This window comes from Gobio gobio (assembly GCF_949357685.1).
Source record: "Gobio gobio genome assembly, chromosome: 8".
NCBI classification, from domain to species: domain Eukaryota; kingdom Metazoa; phylum Chordata; class Actinopteri; order Cypriniformes; family Gobionidae; genus Gobio; species Gobio gobio.
Genome location: NC_137114.1, coordinates 45,211,506 through 45,231,537, shown reverse-complemented (window position 1 = coordinate 45,231,537; position 20,032 = coordinate 45,211,506). Strand labels below are relative to the sequence as shown.

Here is a 20,032-nt window from a genome sequence, read left to right as displayed (position 1 = left end):
AAGATCAAATTAAAGTCATTTAAAAACTAATGTCACATACAGTCTTTTGAAATTAAGCAAACAAAGTACTAAAAGCTGTATATGTAAAGAACGGCCATATGTGGGTGTTTACCTGATTTGAGCGTTTCAGAGTCAAGCATGCCTCCTTCTTGAAGACTCAGAATGTCATCGGGTTTGACTTTCTCCCAGGGGACATAAGTGACGCCCCGCTCCACATCCCAGTACTTCTTCAAGTCAGTCTTTATGCCCTTATTCAATGCCCATGCGATCTGATCAAGGACAATAAGTCAATCAACTGCCCACACAGATTCAAACCTAATACACATTACCTGAGATCTGGCACAATCAATAAAGTAACGCAAGTAATCAACAACAAACACAAAGACTATTGCATGGTTGTCATTTAAAGAAAGGATTTCTTTACAGTTGGAAGTATACAAAATGACACAATAATTAGAATATTTTGCTTCTTACCCAATAAATTATGTGAGAAGAAAGAGTGATGGGAGAGACATAAAACTAGCAAAGCTAGGTAGAAAATCAATTTCTAAGTCAATGGTCAATTATACAGATCAGTGTCATAATACAAATATACTCAGCCACAGACTGCCAGAATCGAGTTTTCAGAATTATTATTTCATTATTTAGCTTTTGTTTAAAGAGGACCTATTATGATTTTTTCCATGTTCATCTTTCTTTAGTGTGTAATGTTGCTGTTCCCTCAAGCGGGAGCTTTTCTCTATATCAGTGTCACTGTTAGTCTTGAGTTTTCTTCAGGGAATGAACATGTCACAGTATTCCTCATTTAAATTATTTCCTCCCATTGCATACCGAAATAAAGTGACGAGGCCTGGTTGAATCGTTATTGTGTTGAAACCAAGCGGCAACCTCCGCCAGTTTCTCTTGAAGCCAAAACGTAAGTGACTTAAACTGCAGTTCTCAGTTTAAGTCAGCAGAATCTCATTGAGCCTCATGTTAAAATGCCCAACTTTCCAGCAGAGAAAAACATGTTTACAGTCTGGTACAAATTGTGGTTTTGGTCAATACGGCTAATTTTGCCCTTCATGACAACTGTGAGGGGGGTGAATTTTTTTATAACTCATTCGTTTACATTATATAAAGCCTTAAAGTTCTGCGTTATTAAGGGCGTGGCCACTTTGAGTGACAGGTGGATTGCCGTTTGTCTGCTGTCTGTTAGTCATCACGTCACCTCAGCTTCAGCCACGTCCCGCCTCTTTGCCCATTTTCTGTTTTCCGGGAGTGACGCGCTGACAAGATGGCAACAGCCAGCTCGACCCTACTTTACACTTCAAAACTGCTCTTCAGAATCCTATGGGTGACGTCATGGACACTACTTCCATATTTTTTTACAGTCTATGGTTGAAACTAGGGATGCACCGATACCATTTTTTCAGAACTGATCCGATCCCAAAAATTCTGAGTATCAGCCGATATCAATCCGATACTGGAACAGTTTTGTTTAAAAATTCAATGTAGAATTTCTATTGAACTGATAATCAATCTTTTGTGTCTTAAACGTAATCTACTAAATGCAGACTTTATTATAAAGAAAAACAACAAATTAAAAAAATATATAAAATCACAATCTATGACAAAAATACTACAATAAACTACATTGGTGGATAATTCAGCAGCAAAAGTTACTCATGCACAGTGCACAATAATTGTATAAAATCTAAACATTTAGTGGGAGAAATTTTTTTTAGTGGGGAACAAATAAAAGTGAATAAGTGTAGCACTAAATCTGGTAAAATGTTACACGTTGTTAAATACATTCATGAAAAACAAGTAAATATATTTATAGAAATAGGGCCTATATACTAAGAAATTAAAATACATTTATTTTAAATGTATAGCGCAGCTTTGTTTTAATGAGGCAGCAACATATAGATAGGGCAGAACAAGAAAGTCTATTGATAAATTATCTTTCATTGCGCAAAAGTATTACAATACGAAAGGCTCCAATACAAAGCGCTTATGCACATCCCGTGCGCAGGATGATGCACTTGAAGCAACACAGAGTCACAGAGCAGCGCTCTGTCCACATTGAAAAGTTCAAAACATAAAAGGTAAGATATATCAATGCGTAGTTTATCTATCTATACAATATTTTATTGAGCCTTTTCTTTTAAAAGTAAAAAATTTCAGCTACCATGCGTGTGACGAATAATACAATCTCTAGTCCAGGGTTGTGATCTAACAGACACCCAATAGAAAGTAACACGATTTAGAAACAGCAATAAACTCCAGCCAGATAAAGTCATTTTATGTGAAACCTTAGACCGTTATATACAGATCAAGCATAATAACAGGAACATTGAATCATCTTGGAGAGAGTTGCATCGTGTTGACTGTCGTAACCGAAAGCTGAATGGAGAATGACTGACAGCCGCAGCGGAGGGAAGCATTCACTTGAACATGAATTTATGACTTAAATATTCATCTCACATTAAACTATGGAATGGCTTCAGAACACTTATAATATAGTGCACGAAGCGTTGATGATGCTTTATAATGTTTTTGTGCCTTTTGTAGGGCACTGGGGCTTAACAATAACACAATATTATACAGGACAGAGCATTACTGACAATCTGCATAGAGAGGTGCTGCAACAGTGTCAAAATATGTGAATGAAAATGTGTTTTGTTTTTCTCAAGCATGAAAACTTACTCTAGTAGAAACTTTGTAAAAGGGCATAATAATGCCTCTTTGATAAATCTGGCATTGTATACTATGAATATTGTTGGATCTGTGATGACCTGCTTGTTATTAGGGCAATTAGATTAAATTTCGATTCACAAGCTTGCCATTCGATTCCAATTTGATTCCAATTCGATTCGACATATTTGGATATATATCAGGTACAATCCATGGCAAATTTTCTAATGCTGTAAACTATGGGAGTCAGTTGGTACTACATTAGCCTACTATAATATTGAAGGTAAACATTTACTGATTTGTATACGAACACTTAAATTACACTCAATTCTGTTTTTTTTTTTAAATAATAAAGTTATATGAAATTTAAATGGTGGCTGTCATAAAAACGTGCCAGATTTATTCAAATATGCATTAAATATTGAAGAACATTAAAAATTATAATGAATATGTAATATGGTGCATATATTTAGCAAAATGCTCCTCTCTAGAGTTATTTTTCTAACGAGTTTATGGACACTGGATATGGTTTTTCTGAGGTAAATGTGACGTAACATTGTTCACAAGATGCTTTACGGACGTCTTTCCGCGGTTGAAACACTGATTGATAATTACATGTGACGTGTTACAGATTTCGGTAGTTGTACTGTATCTTTTAACACTTTCAGGTGCTCATTCATGTTTATTTCGCGCTGTAACTGGTATTAAGGCGGAAGAGAAGATCAGTTCAGCTGAGCCAGAGTGATCTCACGCCACAGCGCCAAAATGGTATTTATGTTTTTGAATTTTGTGATAAAATGGAAGTAATTTGAAATCAGAGACTTTGTTTCATATGAATAGTAACAAAGCTTATTGCGATTTATAGGATTTGAGGGGCTCGATATCGGTTTGTAAAAATGAGAATCGATTAAAATCGAGAAATCGATATTTTTTTACCCAGCCCTACTTGTTATGTTCCTGGTTTAGATAAAATTGTATGCTAAATGTATTCAAGAGAGTCATATAATAAGCAATAATAACCCTGACCAGGCATCTTAACCCAAGAAAACTGCCGAAAGGAAGAAAAGGTTAACACGGTACCTTGATGGATTTCTGGTTGACTTTAACAACCCCTCTGCTGAGTTTGTTCAGGGCTGTGTAGGCATCCTGTCTGTGCACCATGACGATGTAGGCACAACCTCTGGGAGGAATCATCTACACAGGATTAAATATATTTTTACGTAAGTATATTTAATAAAAAAACATTTTAAGTAGTATAACCACAAAAATATGCAATGGAATCAATAATAACTTTGACATTTGAGTATTCCTGTAAGCCAAATTTCCATTGCAGGCTTTACATTCAGGCTCTGTTCCAAAATCTAGTAAGCAGCCTTGCTGTTTAAATAGACAAATACATCCTAACTGAAATGGAACCTTATAAGAACCCTATTTGAGTCTCATATACAATAATAAACATACACAAAATGCAATGCATTCTGTGACTTCCTTCCTCGCATGTGATACTGCCTTATTTTTAGCCATTTTAGGTGTATAATTGTCCCTCTGGACCTCTTTGGTCGGAAATGATCAACACACATTAATTCTGGACACAGTAAGTTGTTACTGTCATGTCTTTATTCTGTAAATGTAAGAAACGTCTTACATTTATATTCAATTACACAGTTATCACTTTACAGTTACTTGAATTAAATGCTGACTTTCAAACCTCAATTTAACGTCCAAAAACATATTTCAGCAAAATTAATATTTTTGTGCTGAATATAAAAGGGTTTGTTCACCCCAAAAAAAAGTACAATTTTAAGGCTTTGGTCACTTTTGACCGCGTAGGTACTAGGGCTGGTCCAAATACCATTTTTTTTTAGCTTCGTAGTAATCAACACCGAATATTCGAAGCTTCGGAGGGAAGGGGCTGAACATATTCTTCTCTCTAATAAAAGGCAGGAATCTGGAGAAGCGGCGCGCCTCGCACAAGCAGGGCTTATATGCTCTGAGAACGGACACTGCACTAGTGATAAAAAAACCAGTCTGTTACGTCCCAGTAACAAGCTCCTATATTTCGCAGTAGATTCATTTAGATTGATAGTAATGGGTAATACTATCAATAGTCCGTGTTAGGGTTCTGGCTAGGGCTGTCAACGTTAACGCGTGCAATTGATTTCAATTCCTTAACGCGTTAAAATTATTTAACGAAATTAATGCAAATAAATTACAGAAGTACATGAAGCTGTTTCGTCACGCAGTTAGATGATGTTAGAAGTCTGGAGTTTATCACAACCACACGGAGCATCTACAAGCACCTGTAACCCTGCTAGGAGGACATTTCCATTCTTTAACCCAATTCTGCATCTCTGTTTGTGATCAGGCCATTTTAAGCCGTTAAACTCTGGGAAAGTGTTCAGTGATCCAGTAATCAAATTCATTCAAACAGTCCAAAACAGCGCTAATGCAAAGAAGGCAAGGCTAATCACATCAGATATATCAGAGAGAATAGAGACTCACATCGTGTTTTGTGAGAATCACCCTTCAATCTGATTGTTTACTTTGGATATAGCAAATTATGACAAAATTAATGTTTAAAAAGATAAATGGCGTATGCTTTATTTCACGATAAGGGTGCGATTAGTCGCGATTAAAAAAACAGCCGTAGTTCAGGCATAACACCGGTAACATCACTTGCCTACCGCGGCTCCGCCTCCACTGTCGTTTTGCTATTTTATAGTAGTAAAAATTATTTAGTTCAGTTAGAGAACAGATTAACTAAGCAAGAGTCCGATTTCATTCATCACGAGAGTGAGAAGCTGAATGACAAGATGATCGCAGAAGATTTGGTTTCAACACGAAATGTAAAAGCGCCTATTTAAGGGAGTTTGTCATTGTACTGTTTTGTTGTAGTGTTTCTCAAAAAGAGGAATAGGCTAATGAACCCACAATTCAAGCAACCCGCCCCCAAATGGCGCTAATTATAAACCACAAGTAAAATGGCAACAGCAATGGCTGTCATTCATTCACGTGCCGCACAGTGCACAAGCACTGTAATATCTCTCACCGTCACATCCCTAACGGGTAATTGTATTTATTTCGCCAGATTTTATAGTGTAAACCTATTCAAGTGTGAATGAGAACAGTTTCGAGGGGGATGCCGGATTTGTGAGAAGAAAAAAAATTAACATTCGAAATCCCAAAATTGAAAACCGAAATCAACCCACCGAACGTATATTCAAATATTCTGGTCCAGCCCTAGAAGGTACCAAGTGTGACATGGGAACATGCCTCACTCACTCAACTTGTTATGTTTTGGAGCAGAGCTACTGTTTTACCTGCTCAAACTACTGGTCAAAACCTTGGGGACTTTTTTTTATGTTTTAGATAAAATTCACATTTATTTGATCAAAAACACATTAACACTGTACATTGATATGATTGATCTACATACATTGATTGATTCGATCTGTCCGAACTCCTCCATCAGACTCATGATGTCTTGCTGCTGAGTCTTTTTGTCCAGCTGACCGACCCATAATGTAGTACTGCACACTGCAACAAAACCAAAACACTCCTGAACAACATATCAGAACAACAATAAGTTGACAACTAACATTTACGATCAGTGCTAAAATGATTCTATTTCATGTTTACAAAAATTGTAGTAAGACTTCACTGTAGAAACAAATGTAACATATGGTGGCGGTCTCACCGCTGAGAGTTTCCTTCTTGATGAGCGGAAGTCCTTTCTGTCGTCGCTCTCGCTCTTTCTCCCGGTCTCTCTTCTCCTCCGAGCGCGCCCGTGGCGAGCGTCCTCGACGCTCTCTGGATCGGGAGCGTGTGCGATGATACTTTGTACGCTCTCGCCGGGAACGTGAACCAGACCGTGATCTGCGTGAGTGTGATGACGATAGTTTCCGTGGGGACCTGGAGAGACACAACATTAGAAATGTAATCAACAACCCTCTGCGCACACCTTGGCAATTGAGTCGCAGTTGGCTAGTAAATTTTAGGACACCGCATTGAATCCTTTTTCACAGAGATGCCGCCTCTCAGATGCATGCGATCCCAAATTCAGTTCTCTTTCACAGCTTATTGCGCTTGAATGGTCAAACACACACACAATTATGTCAAAATGCACATTGTGTGGAATATTCACGTAAACATCTGTTATGTCCTACACAAACGTAAATTTAGGAGACAATCGGATGTGTAACAGTATATAAGATGCCTGATTTGTTCTTAAAGGGACAGCAGCCTAATAAACTGTTGCAATCCGTTTCATTAATGAAAGTTTCATTAAAATGAAACTGCTTTTGACTGAATCACTTTTATGAACCAATTTATATTTAATTCATACAGTGAAGACTATAGTGTTATTTTTCACATTTGATTATTCAATTTCTGTAGTATATTTTAAATAAAACTAGGCTACTGTACCTGAACTTTTTTTTTTTGTGTGTTGCCTGACTTTGGCATATATCTTCGGCACAGTTTACAGTGCAGTATTAATAATATTACATGTTTTGTCTCTTAGAAATGCACATTTGACAGTGAGTTGACAGTAGTAGTAGCTTGAGTTAGGAGGATGCAGATGTAAATTTATGTTCATCAACAAAAACACTGACAAAAATTGTAACAACCTCATTTTTACATGGTAACAAATATTATTACTTTCAGTAAAATTAACCATTGGTCTTCCATAGTATCATAGATTTAGATCATGATAACCACAGTTAAAACACACTTATAGCTCTTCACTACCATGGTAAAATGTATCTATATGGTTTCTATTAGGGCTGTAATGATTTGACCAAAAATAAAAACCTCAATTAATTTTACCTCGATTATGATTAATGAACAATTATTTTCCCTTTTTTTTTTCTTCCATTTTTTGCCCTCATAAGGTTGAGTAAGTTCCTGATAAGGTTTTTACTGTAAATATTTTCTACTATTAAAAGTGGAATTGTTTTTCTAATGAAAAAGTGCATTTGTTTGTGATTTTAAAAAATACTTGAAGGAAACGGTTCACTTTCAGCAGTTATTGTCTACGGGGCAGATTTCTGCTTGTTGTACATCAGATACAGATAAATTAACACAGTAGTAGACCTACATTACATTTATTTGAATGCATTAATGAGAGAGTGATTGTATGTGTGAATTACTCATATCGTCTCTATTCATTATGAAGCTGTGGTTTGAACGTACTTTAAATGTATTAAACTATATGCCTATAACGGTTGAGTTTCTAAGCTACTTTAGTGACTTTACTTTCGTCACAGGACAGCATTTACACTGCGTTTCTGCACGCGATCTTCACGTGATGTAGGCTACGAGCTTCTGTCTGAGTGTTCGTTTGTCACAATATATCAGGCATTAGTTCAGCATAATACATATCTGATAGTCTAAAATGAATCCAGGGTTTTTCCATGTCATTTGTAAATATGCATCCTTTCTTGTCATTCAGACCTGCAACACATTTCAAAAAAAGTTGGGACAGGAGCAATTTAGGGCTAGTAATGAGGTAAAATGGTCAAATAATGATGTGATTTGAAACAGGTGATGTCAACTAGGGCTGGGCGATATGTGAATTTTTTGGGGGGGATAATCGCCTTCAAAAATATCGCGATATCTGATAATATCGTCTACTCCGCACTGACCTCGCCCACGCGCGCCATTGCTCATGTCCGTGTCAAAATTTTCCAGGCATAAAATGGAGGACAACGGCTTAATATCAAAGAAAAGATACACACCGGTAATTTGGCAGTAGCCTATTATGGATTTAAAACCAAATGCAAATGGAGAACCAGCGGATCCAACAGAGGCTATCTGCAGGCTGTGCAAAAAAAAGTAAAGGTTAAAGATGCGCAGCCCACTAATCTCCGATGCCATATCCACATAGGCTACACCATCCAGTGTAGCGGCCTCATTTGAGCCCCGCTCTGCAGCCGCTTCTCAAAGCGGGAAAAGTTCTAGTTTAACTCAGATTGCTTCTGCGTTCGCTTGTGGAAAGAAGTACGATAAATCCAGTTTAAAATGGAGACAGTGCACTCTAGCTGTGACCCGTTTTCTGGTTAAAGATATGATGCCTCTTAGTCTTGTGGACCAGGCAGAATTCCGGTCCATGCTTCAAACTTTTGACCGGCAGTGTGAAGTACCCAGTCGGAATTATTTCTCAAGAACAGCTATTCCAGAGCTGTATAATACAGAGAAAACTGAGGTTATGACTAACATCAGTAGCGCGGATTACGTCGCTCTTACGACGGATATGTGGTCGAGCAGCAATACGATGACACCTTACATGTCAATTACTGCTCATTACATAGACAAAAACTGTGTACTACAATCAAACTGCCTCGGAACGATTTATGTGCCTGAGAGCCACACAGCAGATTATTTGGCAGATAGCTCTTGGAGAGTGCTAGGGCGTTTTCACACCTGAAAGTCCGCACCAAGGTCCGAACCGAAGTTCATGTTTTGATACATTTTATACATTCGGTTAGTTTTGGTTTGGTTTCACATTGCAATTATTCGAGCGAAGAACTTAACATGACACACTTGCGTCCACTCGTCTTCATCTATGTGGGACATTGATTGGTTTGTAAACGGATGCGTCTTTGACAAGAGTGAATGAACGGACGCATATCGTTGCCACTATTGAACACTGCGCATTGCTGGACTATTTTCGTTACGTTTAAAAGTGGACATTTCAAGCTTTATATAAACATATTTCTCATGTTTGTGAGACAAGTAGCTGCTGAGTTTGGGTTTATTTGAGACACGCTCAAGTTCATGCGCAAAGCATGTGATCGCTCCCGCAATTATTGTCTGCTTTAGACTATTTGCTTCTTATTTATTAAATCCAGGCAATTATCTGATTAAACGTTGATTAAAATTAAGATACAATTTATACAAAACGAAATTCACATTAAAGAAGGGCTTTCTAAGCAAAATCATGCAAAATTTTGTGTCAAGAAACCTGCATTAGATTGTTGCGTTAATGTTTTATAAATGCGTTCAATTAAATAACGTGGTGTTTAGATTATATTTTATTTCTGAGAACTAGCCTAATGTATTTTTAAAAAATGAAAACATATTTGTTTTAATTTTGAATGATAATTTAGATTTTTTATGATTTTAATGATTTTTTTAAAAATGCATGGCAACTGCTAAGACAATTAAATAACGTTGTGTTTAGATTATATTTTATTATTAAGGTGTCTAATTAAAAAAAAAATCAATTGTTTTAATTTTGAATGATGATTTAGTTTTTTGAAGATTTTACTGATGATTTTAAAAAATGCATTTATGATTTTCATATGCAACTGTTAAGACATGCTGGGTAAACCACATTTACGGTGTTTTACAGATCACCTGCATAAAGTTATTTTAAGGTGATGTTTGTTTACCCATATTTTGATTTTTTTTTAAAAACGTTTTGAATATGTTACTGATAAAAGCAATTTGTCTAAATGATTGAATATCGTTCGCATTGTGTCCTGAATATTTTTTTTTTTCAAAGGTTTCGCTCTCTCGTTTTATTTTTAGCGTTAGTATTTTAAATGTTCCAGGTTAAATGTTCCAGGTTTACATGTTTGATTAATATTTGTATTATTAATAGGCTATTCTATTTATAATTTAATAGCCAATAATATTTTTAGAGCTGTTTAAAACATTTAGTCAAGCCAACCTATGTCTCGTTAATTTGTAACGTGCTTCTCTTTGCGCACAACCACAACCAACATCTTATCCATATACTTCAATGTTTTGCTTTAACACATATAGGCTACTGTAGCTATGCATCAAAAACACTAAAAAGGTAAGTGTATGGTAACTACTAAGCTATTTATAATGTATTTGGCAACGCAATGTCCTGAGAGTTTATCAGTCGTCATTTTTATGATACTGTGAATTATCGTCTGATAACACTGACTGTTATCGACATCGAGATATTTGCGAGACATCGTCGATATGCCATAATATCGTCATATCGCCCAGCCCTAATGTCAACAGGTGATTGTAATTATGATTTGGTACAAAAGCAGCATCCAAGAAAGGTCTAATCCTTTAGGAGCAAAGATGGGCCGAGGATCGCCAGTTTGCCAACAAATACGTGAGAAAATTATTGAAATGTTTAAAAACAATGTTCCTCAAAGAAAAATAGGAAGAGATTTGGATATTTCACATTCAACAGTGCATAACATAATTAAAAGATTCAAGGAATCTGGAGGGATTTCAGTGCGTAAAGGACAAGGGCGCAAGCCTAAGCTGAACAACCGTGATCTCCGATCCCTCAGGCGGCACTGCATCAAGAATCGTCATTCATCTATAAGCGATATCACCACATGGGCTCAGGACTACTTTGGCAAACCTTTGTCAAGTACCACAATACGTAGTTACATCCACAAATGCCAGTTAAAACTGTACTGTGCCAAAAGGAAGCCCTATGTTAACAGTGTCCAGAAGCGCCGTCGACTTCTCTGGGCTCGGAGGCATCTGGGATGGACCATCACACAGTGGAAACGTGTACTGTGGTCAGATGAATCAGTATTTCGGGTATTTTTTAGGGGGAATGGACGCCGTACGCAAAATGCGTAATCTGCCAAATCATTTTAACGACTGGTTAGAACAACTGATCTGTCCAACACTGAACTCACAAATCAGTTTAATCATTTACTCTGAACACATCTGAAATGAGAACAAGTGTGCTTACCCAATTTAGCAAGAGTGGGTGTAAGAGTTAGTTTTAATTATCCACAGTCTTTCAGCTTATTTATGTTCACAATGTGTAGTAAAATAAATAGCCTTAAATCATCTAGTTTAGACTGGAGTGAGATGAACCCAGAACAAAGTTGTTATTAGCTAGCTGATGAAATTGTATATGGCAGAAAATTAGGCTATTTGTTCATTTTTTTTAATACTACTTTTTAATATTGATATGATTATATACCAAAACAATTATCTGTAAATAGTGTAAAATGAGGAACAAAAACAAACATCAAGGTATCAAAATAAGCTCTCGGTTTCACAGAAAAAAGCTGAGCACTGAACGGTTGTTTTCCTTATTGTTGTTTTTGAATAGTGCACACTCGCTTTAAATGTTCAAACTGGTAAGCCTTTAAACGCATTTACTTGACAAACTTTAAGAGGAAGAAAGTGACAGCGGTCTGGCTTCGGGGCTTGTGCGCGCCGCCTGTGTGTGTGTGTGTGTGTGTGTGTCAGCGTGTAGGCTATAAGAACACAATTAACTTACCTGTATAAACTGTAAAACATGCAGTTACTATAGTAATTCTGAGCATCTATAAACAAAGATAACTGCATCTCTCTGTGTGCCTGCAAACTGCACTTGATGTGATTGACGGGGCGGAGTGACGTGATTAAAACCGAAATAACAGACATGGGAAAAATTCGTCGGTTAGAGGTTCTGAATTTCGGTTTAGATTATTTTTCGCTTAATCGTACAGCCCTAGTTTCTATGGTATTAGTATGAAAAACAGTAGCCTAGCCTAAAGACATTTAGTATAAATGCACAAATTCTATAAACAAAATACTGAAATAATATTCCATTACTCCTTTAATACATTCAATACACATTTCTGCCACAGTACCATGTGGTGCAGTTAGTGTCACAACAGTAAATTCATGGTAAATTATGGATAAGATCGAAAAGACTTCTGACTGTATCATTGCATTGTTTCTTCTGTTTGTCAGCGCTGTTTTGTCTTGCTTTAAACTAGTTTAAATCACGAAACATTTGTGTTTTTTGTTGAATGCGCGCGCTTCTCACTGGATCTCAGAGCGCTATTTAGTGGTCGCGTGACCGATCAGAGTAAACGGATCTCTTCTAGTGAGCTCGCTGCCGTTTGGACGCGGATCAAATGAGTAACAATTCGTGCTTCCTTTTATCAACAAGTTTGTTGTCTTTGGATGATGACTCAAGCTTAGTTTCACTTTTGATTTAACGTTCGTCGCGGCTTCCACTCATTTTTTCCTTCTCGTGTCGAGTTTTCTTTGCCAGTAGAGCATGGACTTTTGATATGCAAGTAAAAAGCTGCACACTGACTGGTTCTGACTGTCTGTTGTCGCATTTATTTCTGCTGTGTGATTGGGTGTATATCTATAGCGAGTAAAAATGTCCAGCGCTTATCGACATGAATTTTAACGCGATTCGATATGATATCCTTTATCGGCCCAGCCCTAATGGAAATGATTCAAAATCGAAAATCTATTTAATCATATTGCGACCTCAAGAACCAATTTTAATTAATTATTAAGATTCCCACCCGTAATTACATTGTATGAATGATTCCACCAAATCAGCGCATCTTCATAAAATGACAGCTTTTCACATTAAAGTACGTTAATATGTGCTATGATCTGAAAGTACACTTTCAACAGTCAATCAAGCATTTTTTATGATATTAAGTAATTAGAACCAAAACATGGTAACCATGTATGAATGAAAATGTATAAATGCATATTTGTAACATTAACAGAACTTAGGACTAGTGCTACTTAAAACATTGTTGGTCATTCAGTGTTTCTGTAAAAACACTGACAATAAGACTGATAAGACTAATGCTACTTCTAATTAGTGTTGTCAAAAGTACAGACCACGATACCAAGTTGGTACTGAAAGTGGCCTGCATTCAAACACTCCTGTGTGTATCTGTGTTAGTGATCGACCGATATATCGGGCCGATATTTGCAGTTTTTACGTGTATCGCATCAGCCGACACAAGGCTGCTGTGTTCGCCGATATTTTTTCCCCCGGCATTATTTACAGACAGGCGTCCACAGGCAGCTCTGAGCTGCTGGAGACGCTGCAGTTCATGCACTGACCCTCTCCCCACTAGCAGTGCTGGAATCTTCTCTTCAAGACAACGATAAGTTTTAAAATTTCAAAGCATCTTTTAACTGTTTGACTTAGTTGAAATATTGCCCTACACTTTGAAAGTGGAAACACGTTGCTCTATATGTGCTTGTAGGGCCCTATGATTTCCGCGATCACCGAATCGCGGACGGAATCGCGGAATTGGCATATTAACGCGGAATCTATTGTTAACGCGGAATTCCCCAGAATTTGTCATATTTGGAATGAAATGCGGTTTTGTGTGGGAGAAGAACGTATGTCTGGGAAAAATGCAGACCGGGGGAAGCAAATCTGGGCAACACAACCCCTCCCGTCATTTCAGCTCCCCCTTCAAAACAATGAAAGTATGGCGAAGCGGCTCACAACGGCTCTGCTTTCGTCTGCGGAAAAGTTAGGAAACTCAACGCTAAGCCCTCAGTACCGAGCCGAGCAGTTCCCTCGCGGGGAGTACTTGCTGTATTTTGTCTCGTTTTAATGCACTTTAATGTACTGTATGGAAAATAATGTCTTAAATGAACTTGAGAGAAAATGAGATGCGCGGGTCAGCGTGTCTTATCCGCATCATGTTCGGCAGAGGTAGATCTTAAAGTGACAGTAGCACTGATAATGTCTGTCATTAATGTTCAAAGAACAACGGGAACAGACGATTTTGTAGCTTTAATGATGATTCATCTATATTTCACTTATTATTTATGCAGTTAAGAAAGGTGTTGATAACTTTATTCAATTTCTGTGTAGACTCCATCTGACAGGGAAGGCCACAGGTAAATATAACATTTATTATAATGGGTTTTTTGTAAAGATTGTTTTAAGTTCAATTAAATTAAAAGTTATTTTGTAAAGCCTAATAAATGTTAAAATTGGTAGCTTTCAGTTATAATGTAATGTAACGTCATCAATGTTTCATATAGACATTAATATCAGTGATACTGGCCATTCATAAAAAGATGCCATTACAACACACATTTAAAATATGCTGTCTTTAAAGTGTTTCTAAATTAATTTGGAGAGTAACTGAAATTATTACAATATCAAAATATTAAAAATCATGATTAATTACAGAAAAAATGCGATTAATTCGTTTTTTTTATTATTATCAATTAACAGCACTAATATCTAGTTGAAGTGAAGTGCTTAGAGTGCAGTGTTATGTTGCAGTATTTGTCCTGAAAAGTAAATGTGATGTTTGTTACCTCAATAAATTTAAGGTCATTCCTATTTTATGTTTTATGTTCTTTTATATTAACATTAAAAACACACTCGTTTTACGACTAAAATAACAGTTAAGGGTAAAAAAAACTGAATTCCCAAAAATTCAAACGAAAAAAAAAACAGATTTTGGGAAAAAATAAAACGGATTTCATAGGGCCCTACGTTTGCAACTATAGCCAAGCAAGTTTGTGCATCCAAATGGAAACGCAAATTCTGAATGCCTCGTCTATAAAACTGCTTGCCACTGTACTTAGGGAGCTGCAAATAGCTAAGTTGTAGGCTTTTCATATGCATACGGTAGCTGTTATGAACACTGGTCATAGGATTAAGTAATGCCGACGTTGTACCGTGGTATTTGTGGGAGTTTTATTCAGCGACCACCTTGCTGAGGTTTGGACGCGCGTGTGTGTGTGTCTCTCCAGTGTTTCCCACACATAGATTAAGTTGCGGTGGTGCGCCACAGAATCAACCCTGGCCGCCATATACTGTGCTTCTTGACGGCCGCCAAAGCAAAAAAAATTCCCGCTAAAGCCTTATTTGATCGGTGAGTGATGTAGAGACTGACTGTTGCGCTTGTGATGGGTCGCATGTGTTGCTGAAAGAACGAGCAGAGAGCGCGCGCTGCCTCTCCTCCGGCCAAGCGCGCACACTCTCACCGTCTTCAAACTGTCCTACTCCCCCTCCCTCGCGCATATCAATCAAAATCAATTGAGAATTGACACGATGGTAAAAGGTCGGAAGACCGAAGTTTCACGTGGAGCATTGGAAGATTTTCTCCTGAATTACCGCTGGTGTTGCTCTACAAGAGATTAAGTTAAGTGCACCTAAGCATTAAATGTCTAGGTTGTAAATAGTTTTAAAATTAAGTATAGTACAGTCAGTGTGCACTTTATTATGCTGCTTGCTTGTTGCTACTGTGTGCAATAGTGTAATTATTTTATTTATGCTTACATTTTTTTCAGAATTTATTTTCACCACTGAACTTTTTTTTTTCTTGTTCTACCTCACCTGTTTTTAATATTTGTTAAAAAAAAATGTGTACAATACATATTCCTTTTTTAAATTGAGACTTGTAACATCATCATCATCAAGATCATTGTGTCATTTTTATGATGTAAATTAAGGGAGCAAAAGCAGTATCGCTTTTCAGACTCTTAAAGGGGTGATGAATTAAGAAATCAACTTTCCCTTGAGCTTTTGATATATAAAAGGTCATGGTAATATAAGAATATCCTGTAAGTTTCGGAGCTGGAAACATCCTTGTTAGTCAAAGAAAAGCTTTTATAGACACCAGTCCCAGAAAACGATCGATTTTATTTCCTGATTGAGCAATATCCTTTTTAGACTCTTAAAGTCCCTGTAAAGGCAATTCTGAGATTTTTTTCTAAACACATTATAAATGTTAGAAATGTATTGCTGAAACACATTACAAAGACTGTTTAATGGTCTAACTTCTGAATTCAGTACTACATAGTTCACAGTTTTTCACCGTTGCTGTGTTCAGGATTTTCTGGGCGGGGCTAAAACAGTGGCTCGATGACCCACTGGAGCCACTGAGCATTTGGCCCCTCCCCCTACACTATCATAACTGTTGATGACGCACTGGAGCCACCGAGCCTGGCCCCTCCCCTAACACGATCATAACTAGAGCACATTCGATCGCGAGTTACTGTCAGTAGTGTAAGTTACTATAGCCTACAACTTACAAAACAGCTTACAAAACAAAAACAATGATCAAGAAGAGGTGGATTAATTTTGTTAACAGCCACCTTGATGGAGAGCTGAGGATCACCACCGACGCCTGCCTCTCCAGTGACTTTACACTAGGGCTGAAACGATTCATAGAGTTACTCGATTACAAAAATTCCTCGAGGCAAAAATTCTGCCTCAAAGCCTCGTTAAATTCCTCTGACGTGCACTATACGCGCAGGGATCTGATTCACACGGACCGCTGTTCAATGTTCAGGAAGCACACCATAGCGCGTGATACATTTAGAATTTTGTTTAAATTCTAGATGCCCAGAATCACTATAGTAACTGTATGTTTTACACAGTTTATACAGGTAAGTTGATTGCCGTTCTTATAGATGCCACACACACACACACACACACACACACACACACACACAAGTCGATCCCTAAGCCAGATCGCTTTCACTTTCGTCCTCATAAAATTTGTCAAGTAAATGCGTTTAAAGCCTTGCCAGTTTGAACACTGAAGCGATTGAGCACTATTCAAAAACAACAATACGGAAAACGTATCCGTCGAGTACTCAGCTTTTTTCTGTGACAGAGAGCCGAGTCGTGTCTCTGACAACGTGCGCGCGCCCTGAAGGCAGACCTCTTTTCAGGTGAAGATCGTGCGCAGAGAGCAGCGCAGAAACGCAGTGTCAACGCTGTCCGGTGACTAAAGTAAAGTCACTAAAGTAGCTTAGAAACTCAACTCAACCGTTAAAGGAATATATTTGAATACCTTTGAAGTAATTACAAACCACAGCTTCATAATGAATAGACGGTATAGTAATTCTCACACACACACACATTAATGTTTTCAAATAAATGTAATGTAGGCCTACTGTGTTAATTTATCTGTAGCCTATCTGATGTAAAACAAACATAAATCTGCCCCATAGACAATAACTGCTGGAAGTGAACCGTTTCCTTCAAGTATTTTAAAATGTATGTATTAAAGATGAATAAATGTATGTATTTCTGCTGTACCAAACTGCAATGAAGCCTCACGCACGCACGCACGCACGCACGCACCCACGCATGCTGCAGGTGTAGAAATCTACATAAAATATATTTACTTTGATGTCAGGGCTAGATTACAGCATGAAACCTGTTGTGCATATTAATAAATTAAATTGCTTTTCCTCTTTTTTTTTAAAAGGCATTATTTGTTTTGGTTGTTTAAAAACACGCAGATTTTTTAAATCCGATTAATCGACCGATTAAGTGCTAGATTAATCGATTACAAAAACATTCGATAGCTGCAGCCCTACTTTACACCGGATCGTTCTACAAACTTTCACCGGAGACAACTGGGATTCACTGATAATCCGCTGCAGAACCGACTATCCCTTGCCCAGGCCTTCATCCTCCCGTCCCGCCGACATCTGGTGCGTTGTGATCATAGACGCTCGTGATCAGTACGTGAGTGTTGTCTTGTGTGCTACGGCAGCTTTCCCGCAAGTGGCCGTGGTTTCGGTGCCGACAGCGGACACACCCCTAGCGTTTGAGAGCAGAGAATGCTGCTCATTTTTTTTAAGTTTTAGATAAGCTATTTTATGTACTTGGCGGATTTTTTTATGATTCAAATTTGGCTGGGTTAATTTGGTTAATAACACATTCATCTGTGGTGTGAGAAACTCAAAACATGTTTAGTTTTGACTTTACAGGGACTTTAAAGACAACGCAGATTTATGGCGTTTACAGTTGAGTAAAGTGTTATGTATGCTAAGTAGTTTAATTAATTATTAATTTAACCATTGTTTAAATCATTAACTGCTTTGAACTGCATGCTGTTAACGAAATCATTATTCATACGTTAGGCTAACAGCAAATGTTTCAACAAAGACAAAACTACAGCACAACATCAATACATAAACACAACAGTACAAGTCGATTTCAGGTTACAAGGCATAAATCTTTATTCCGATTTCAGAATGCGCGCTTTGACATTTGTAATACATAATCTAGTGTCTAGTCCATCAGTTAATCTGATGTTTACAACTGTAATGAATATGAACGTAAATGCAGGGTAAATTCCTGACTTGAAATGAATAACCATTTACATGCTTAGGAGGTTTGTGTTGTAAATGTACAGGGAGACTTCAGATATAAAAACAGTGTCTCCTTAACCAATGTTTTCTCAGTAAAAATCATATTTCCTGTTGATTCTATCCAGTTCTCTATATAGATCAGTGGTAGGTAGCGTGTCAATTCTATCTGGTATTCTCTCACACTCTCTTTTTTTGCGTGTGTGAGAGAAACACTGAGCGCTTTCAGTTAAGCGATGGCAAGTCGGTTGCTAGTTTAAGGTGTATCTAATATGCTGCAAATCCATTTAGATTAATTGAAATAGTACACTTTAAAGAGAGAGAGCAAAACTCTAGTGCCCAGGTCAGAGTGAAGGTGAGAACATATACTTAGCCTCTAACTCAAACACTGGCGAGTAAAATCTAACAATTTGAAGGGATTGAAAATAATCAAAGATATTTGATATTTGAAATCCAACAAAGAAATTTGCTTTACTGTTGTCAACACATTTGCTTATCAGAAGGACCATCTGAAAGACAATAGAGAGGCCTGTAGGCTGCATGGGGTGCCACACCTATCCTATACAGTGGGGGAAGTTTGGGCTGATTGGTCAGTTTGAATGTTATGTGTGAGTTTGGTCTGATTGGTCAGTTTAAAAGAATGCATTTGGTTTCAGTCACATGGTCAAGGAATAGATAAAATACCCCTTTTCCACCAAAGCAGAGCCAGAGCTAGATCGGAGCCAGAGCCTAGTTTCAAATCGGTTCTTTGTGTTTCCACACCCAAAGCCCCAGCTCCGAGCCAGGAAAAGTGGTTCTTAAGTAGCACCAAAACATTGCTGGGCTAGAACAGGGCTAGAAGTAAGAACCGATTACGTCAGGCGCTGGGGGCGGGGTCAACAAGACGAACACAAACTTGAGATCCGCCATTGCTGAAATAGCAGCTAATGGAGCTAACAGCTGCTGCTCGTTTGTAATCTCCGTCTATACAAATGACGGCGAACTGCATGAATGCGTTGGATTCGCTGTGTTTGCGTTGTGTTTTGATGCCGATGTAGGATCGTAAAGCCATGTGAATGAATAGTAACGCAACATTTGCATTGTTGATGGATGGCTTGTTCGCTGCGGTGCTGTGCAGAGACCGATCGCCGTATGATAACGAGTCCAGCGAGAGCATACGACTCCTTATGCTTTTGATTCACTCATGCGTTTTTTTATATCATACGTGGATCGGTCTGCGCAGTGACGATGCATCTCGAACAAGCCTGGTGTGTGTGTGTTTCCCGCTGCCCAGGGTTGCCAGGTTTTCACAACAAACCCGCCCAATTGCTACTCAAAACATGCCCAATCGCGTTCCAGGGGGGGATTCCCCAGTAAAAATCACATTTGGGGGTAAAATATGTGTTTTTTGGCACTAAAATTCGCATTCCCGGGGCTAAATATCACAGAATTGGGCTCGCTTCATCCCGCGGACATGAAAAAACAGCCCGCGGCAAAACCACATACTTGGCAACATTGCCGC

At 37.9% G+C, this 20,032-nt stretch overlaps 1 protein-coding gene across 1 annotated transcript in view; it reads right to left on the bottom strand.

The window, feature by feature from the left end:
• scaf4b (SR-related CTD-associated factor 4b) overlaps window positions 1-20,032 on the bottom strand; it is a 60,786-nt gene that overhangs the window by 36,131 nt on the left and 4,623 nt on the right. Inside the window, exons 6-9 of the mRNA XM_079824620.1 lie at window positions 6,377-6,591; window positions 6,116-6,216; window positions 3,760-3,873; window positions 113-269 (exon numbers count right to left, since the gene is read on the bottom strand). Of these exons, the coding sequence (XP_079680746.1) occupies window positions 113-269; window positions 3,760-3,873; window positions 6,116-6,216; window positions 6,377-6,591 (587 nt within the window). The remainder of the gene's footprint in view (window positions 1-112; window positions 270-3,759; window positions 3,874-6,115; window positions 6,217-6,376; window positions 6,592-20,032) is intronic.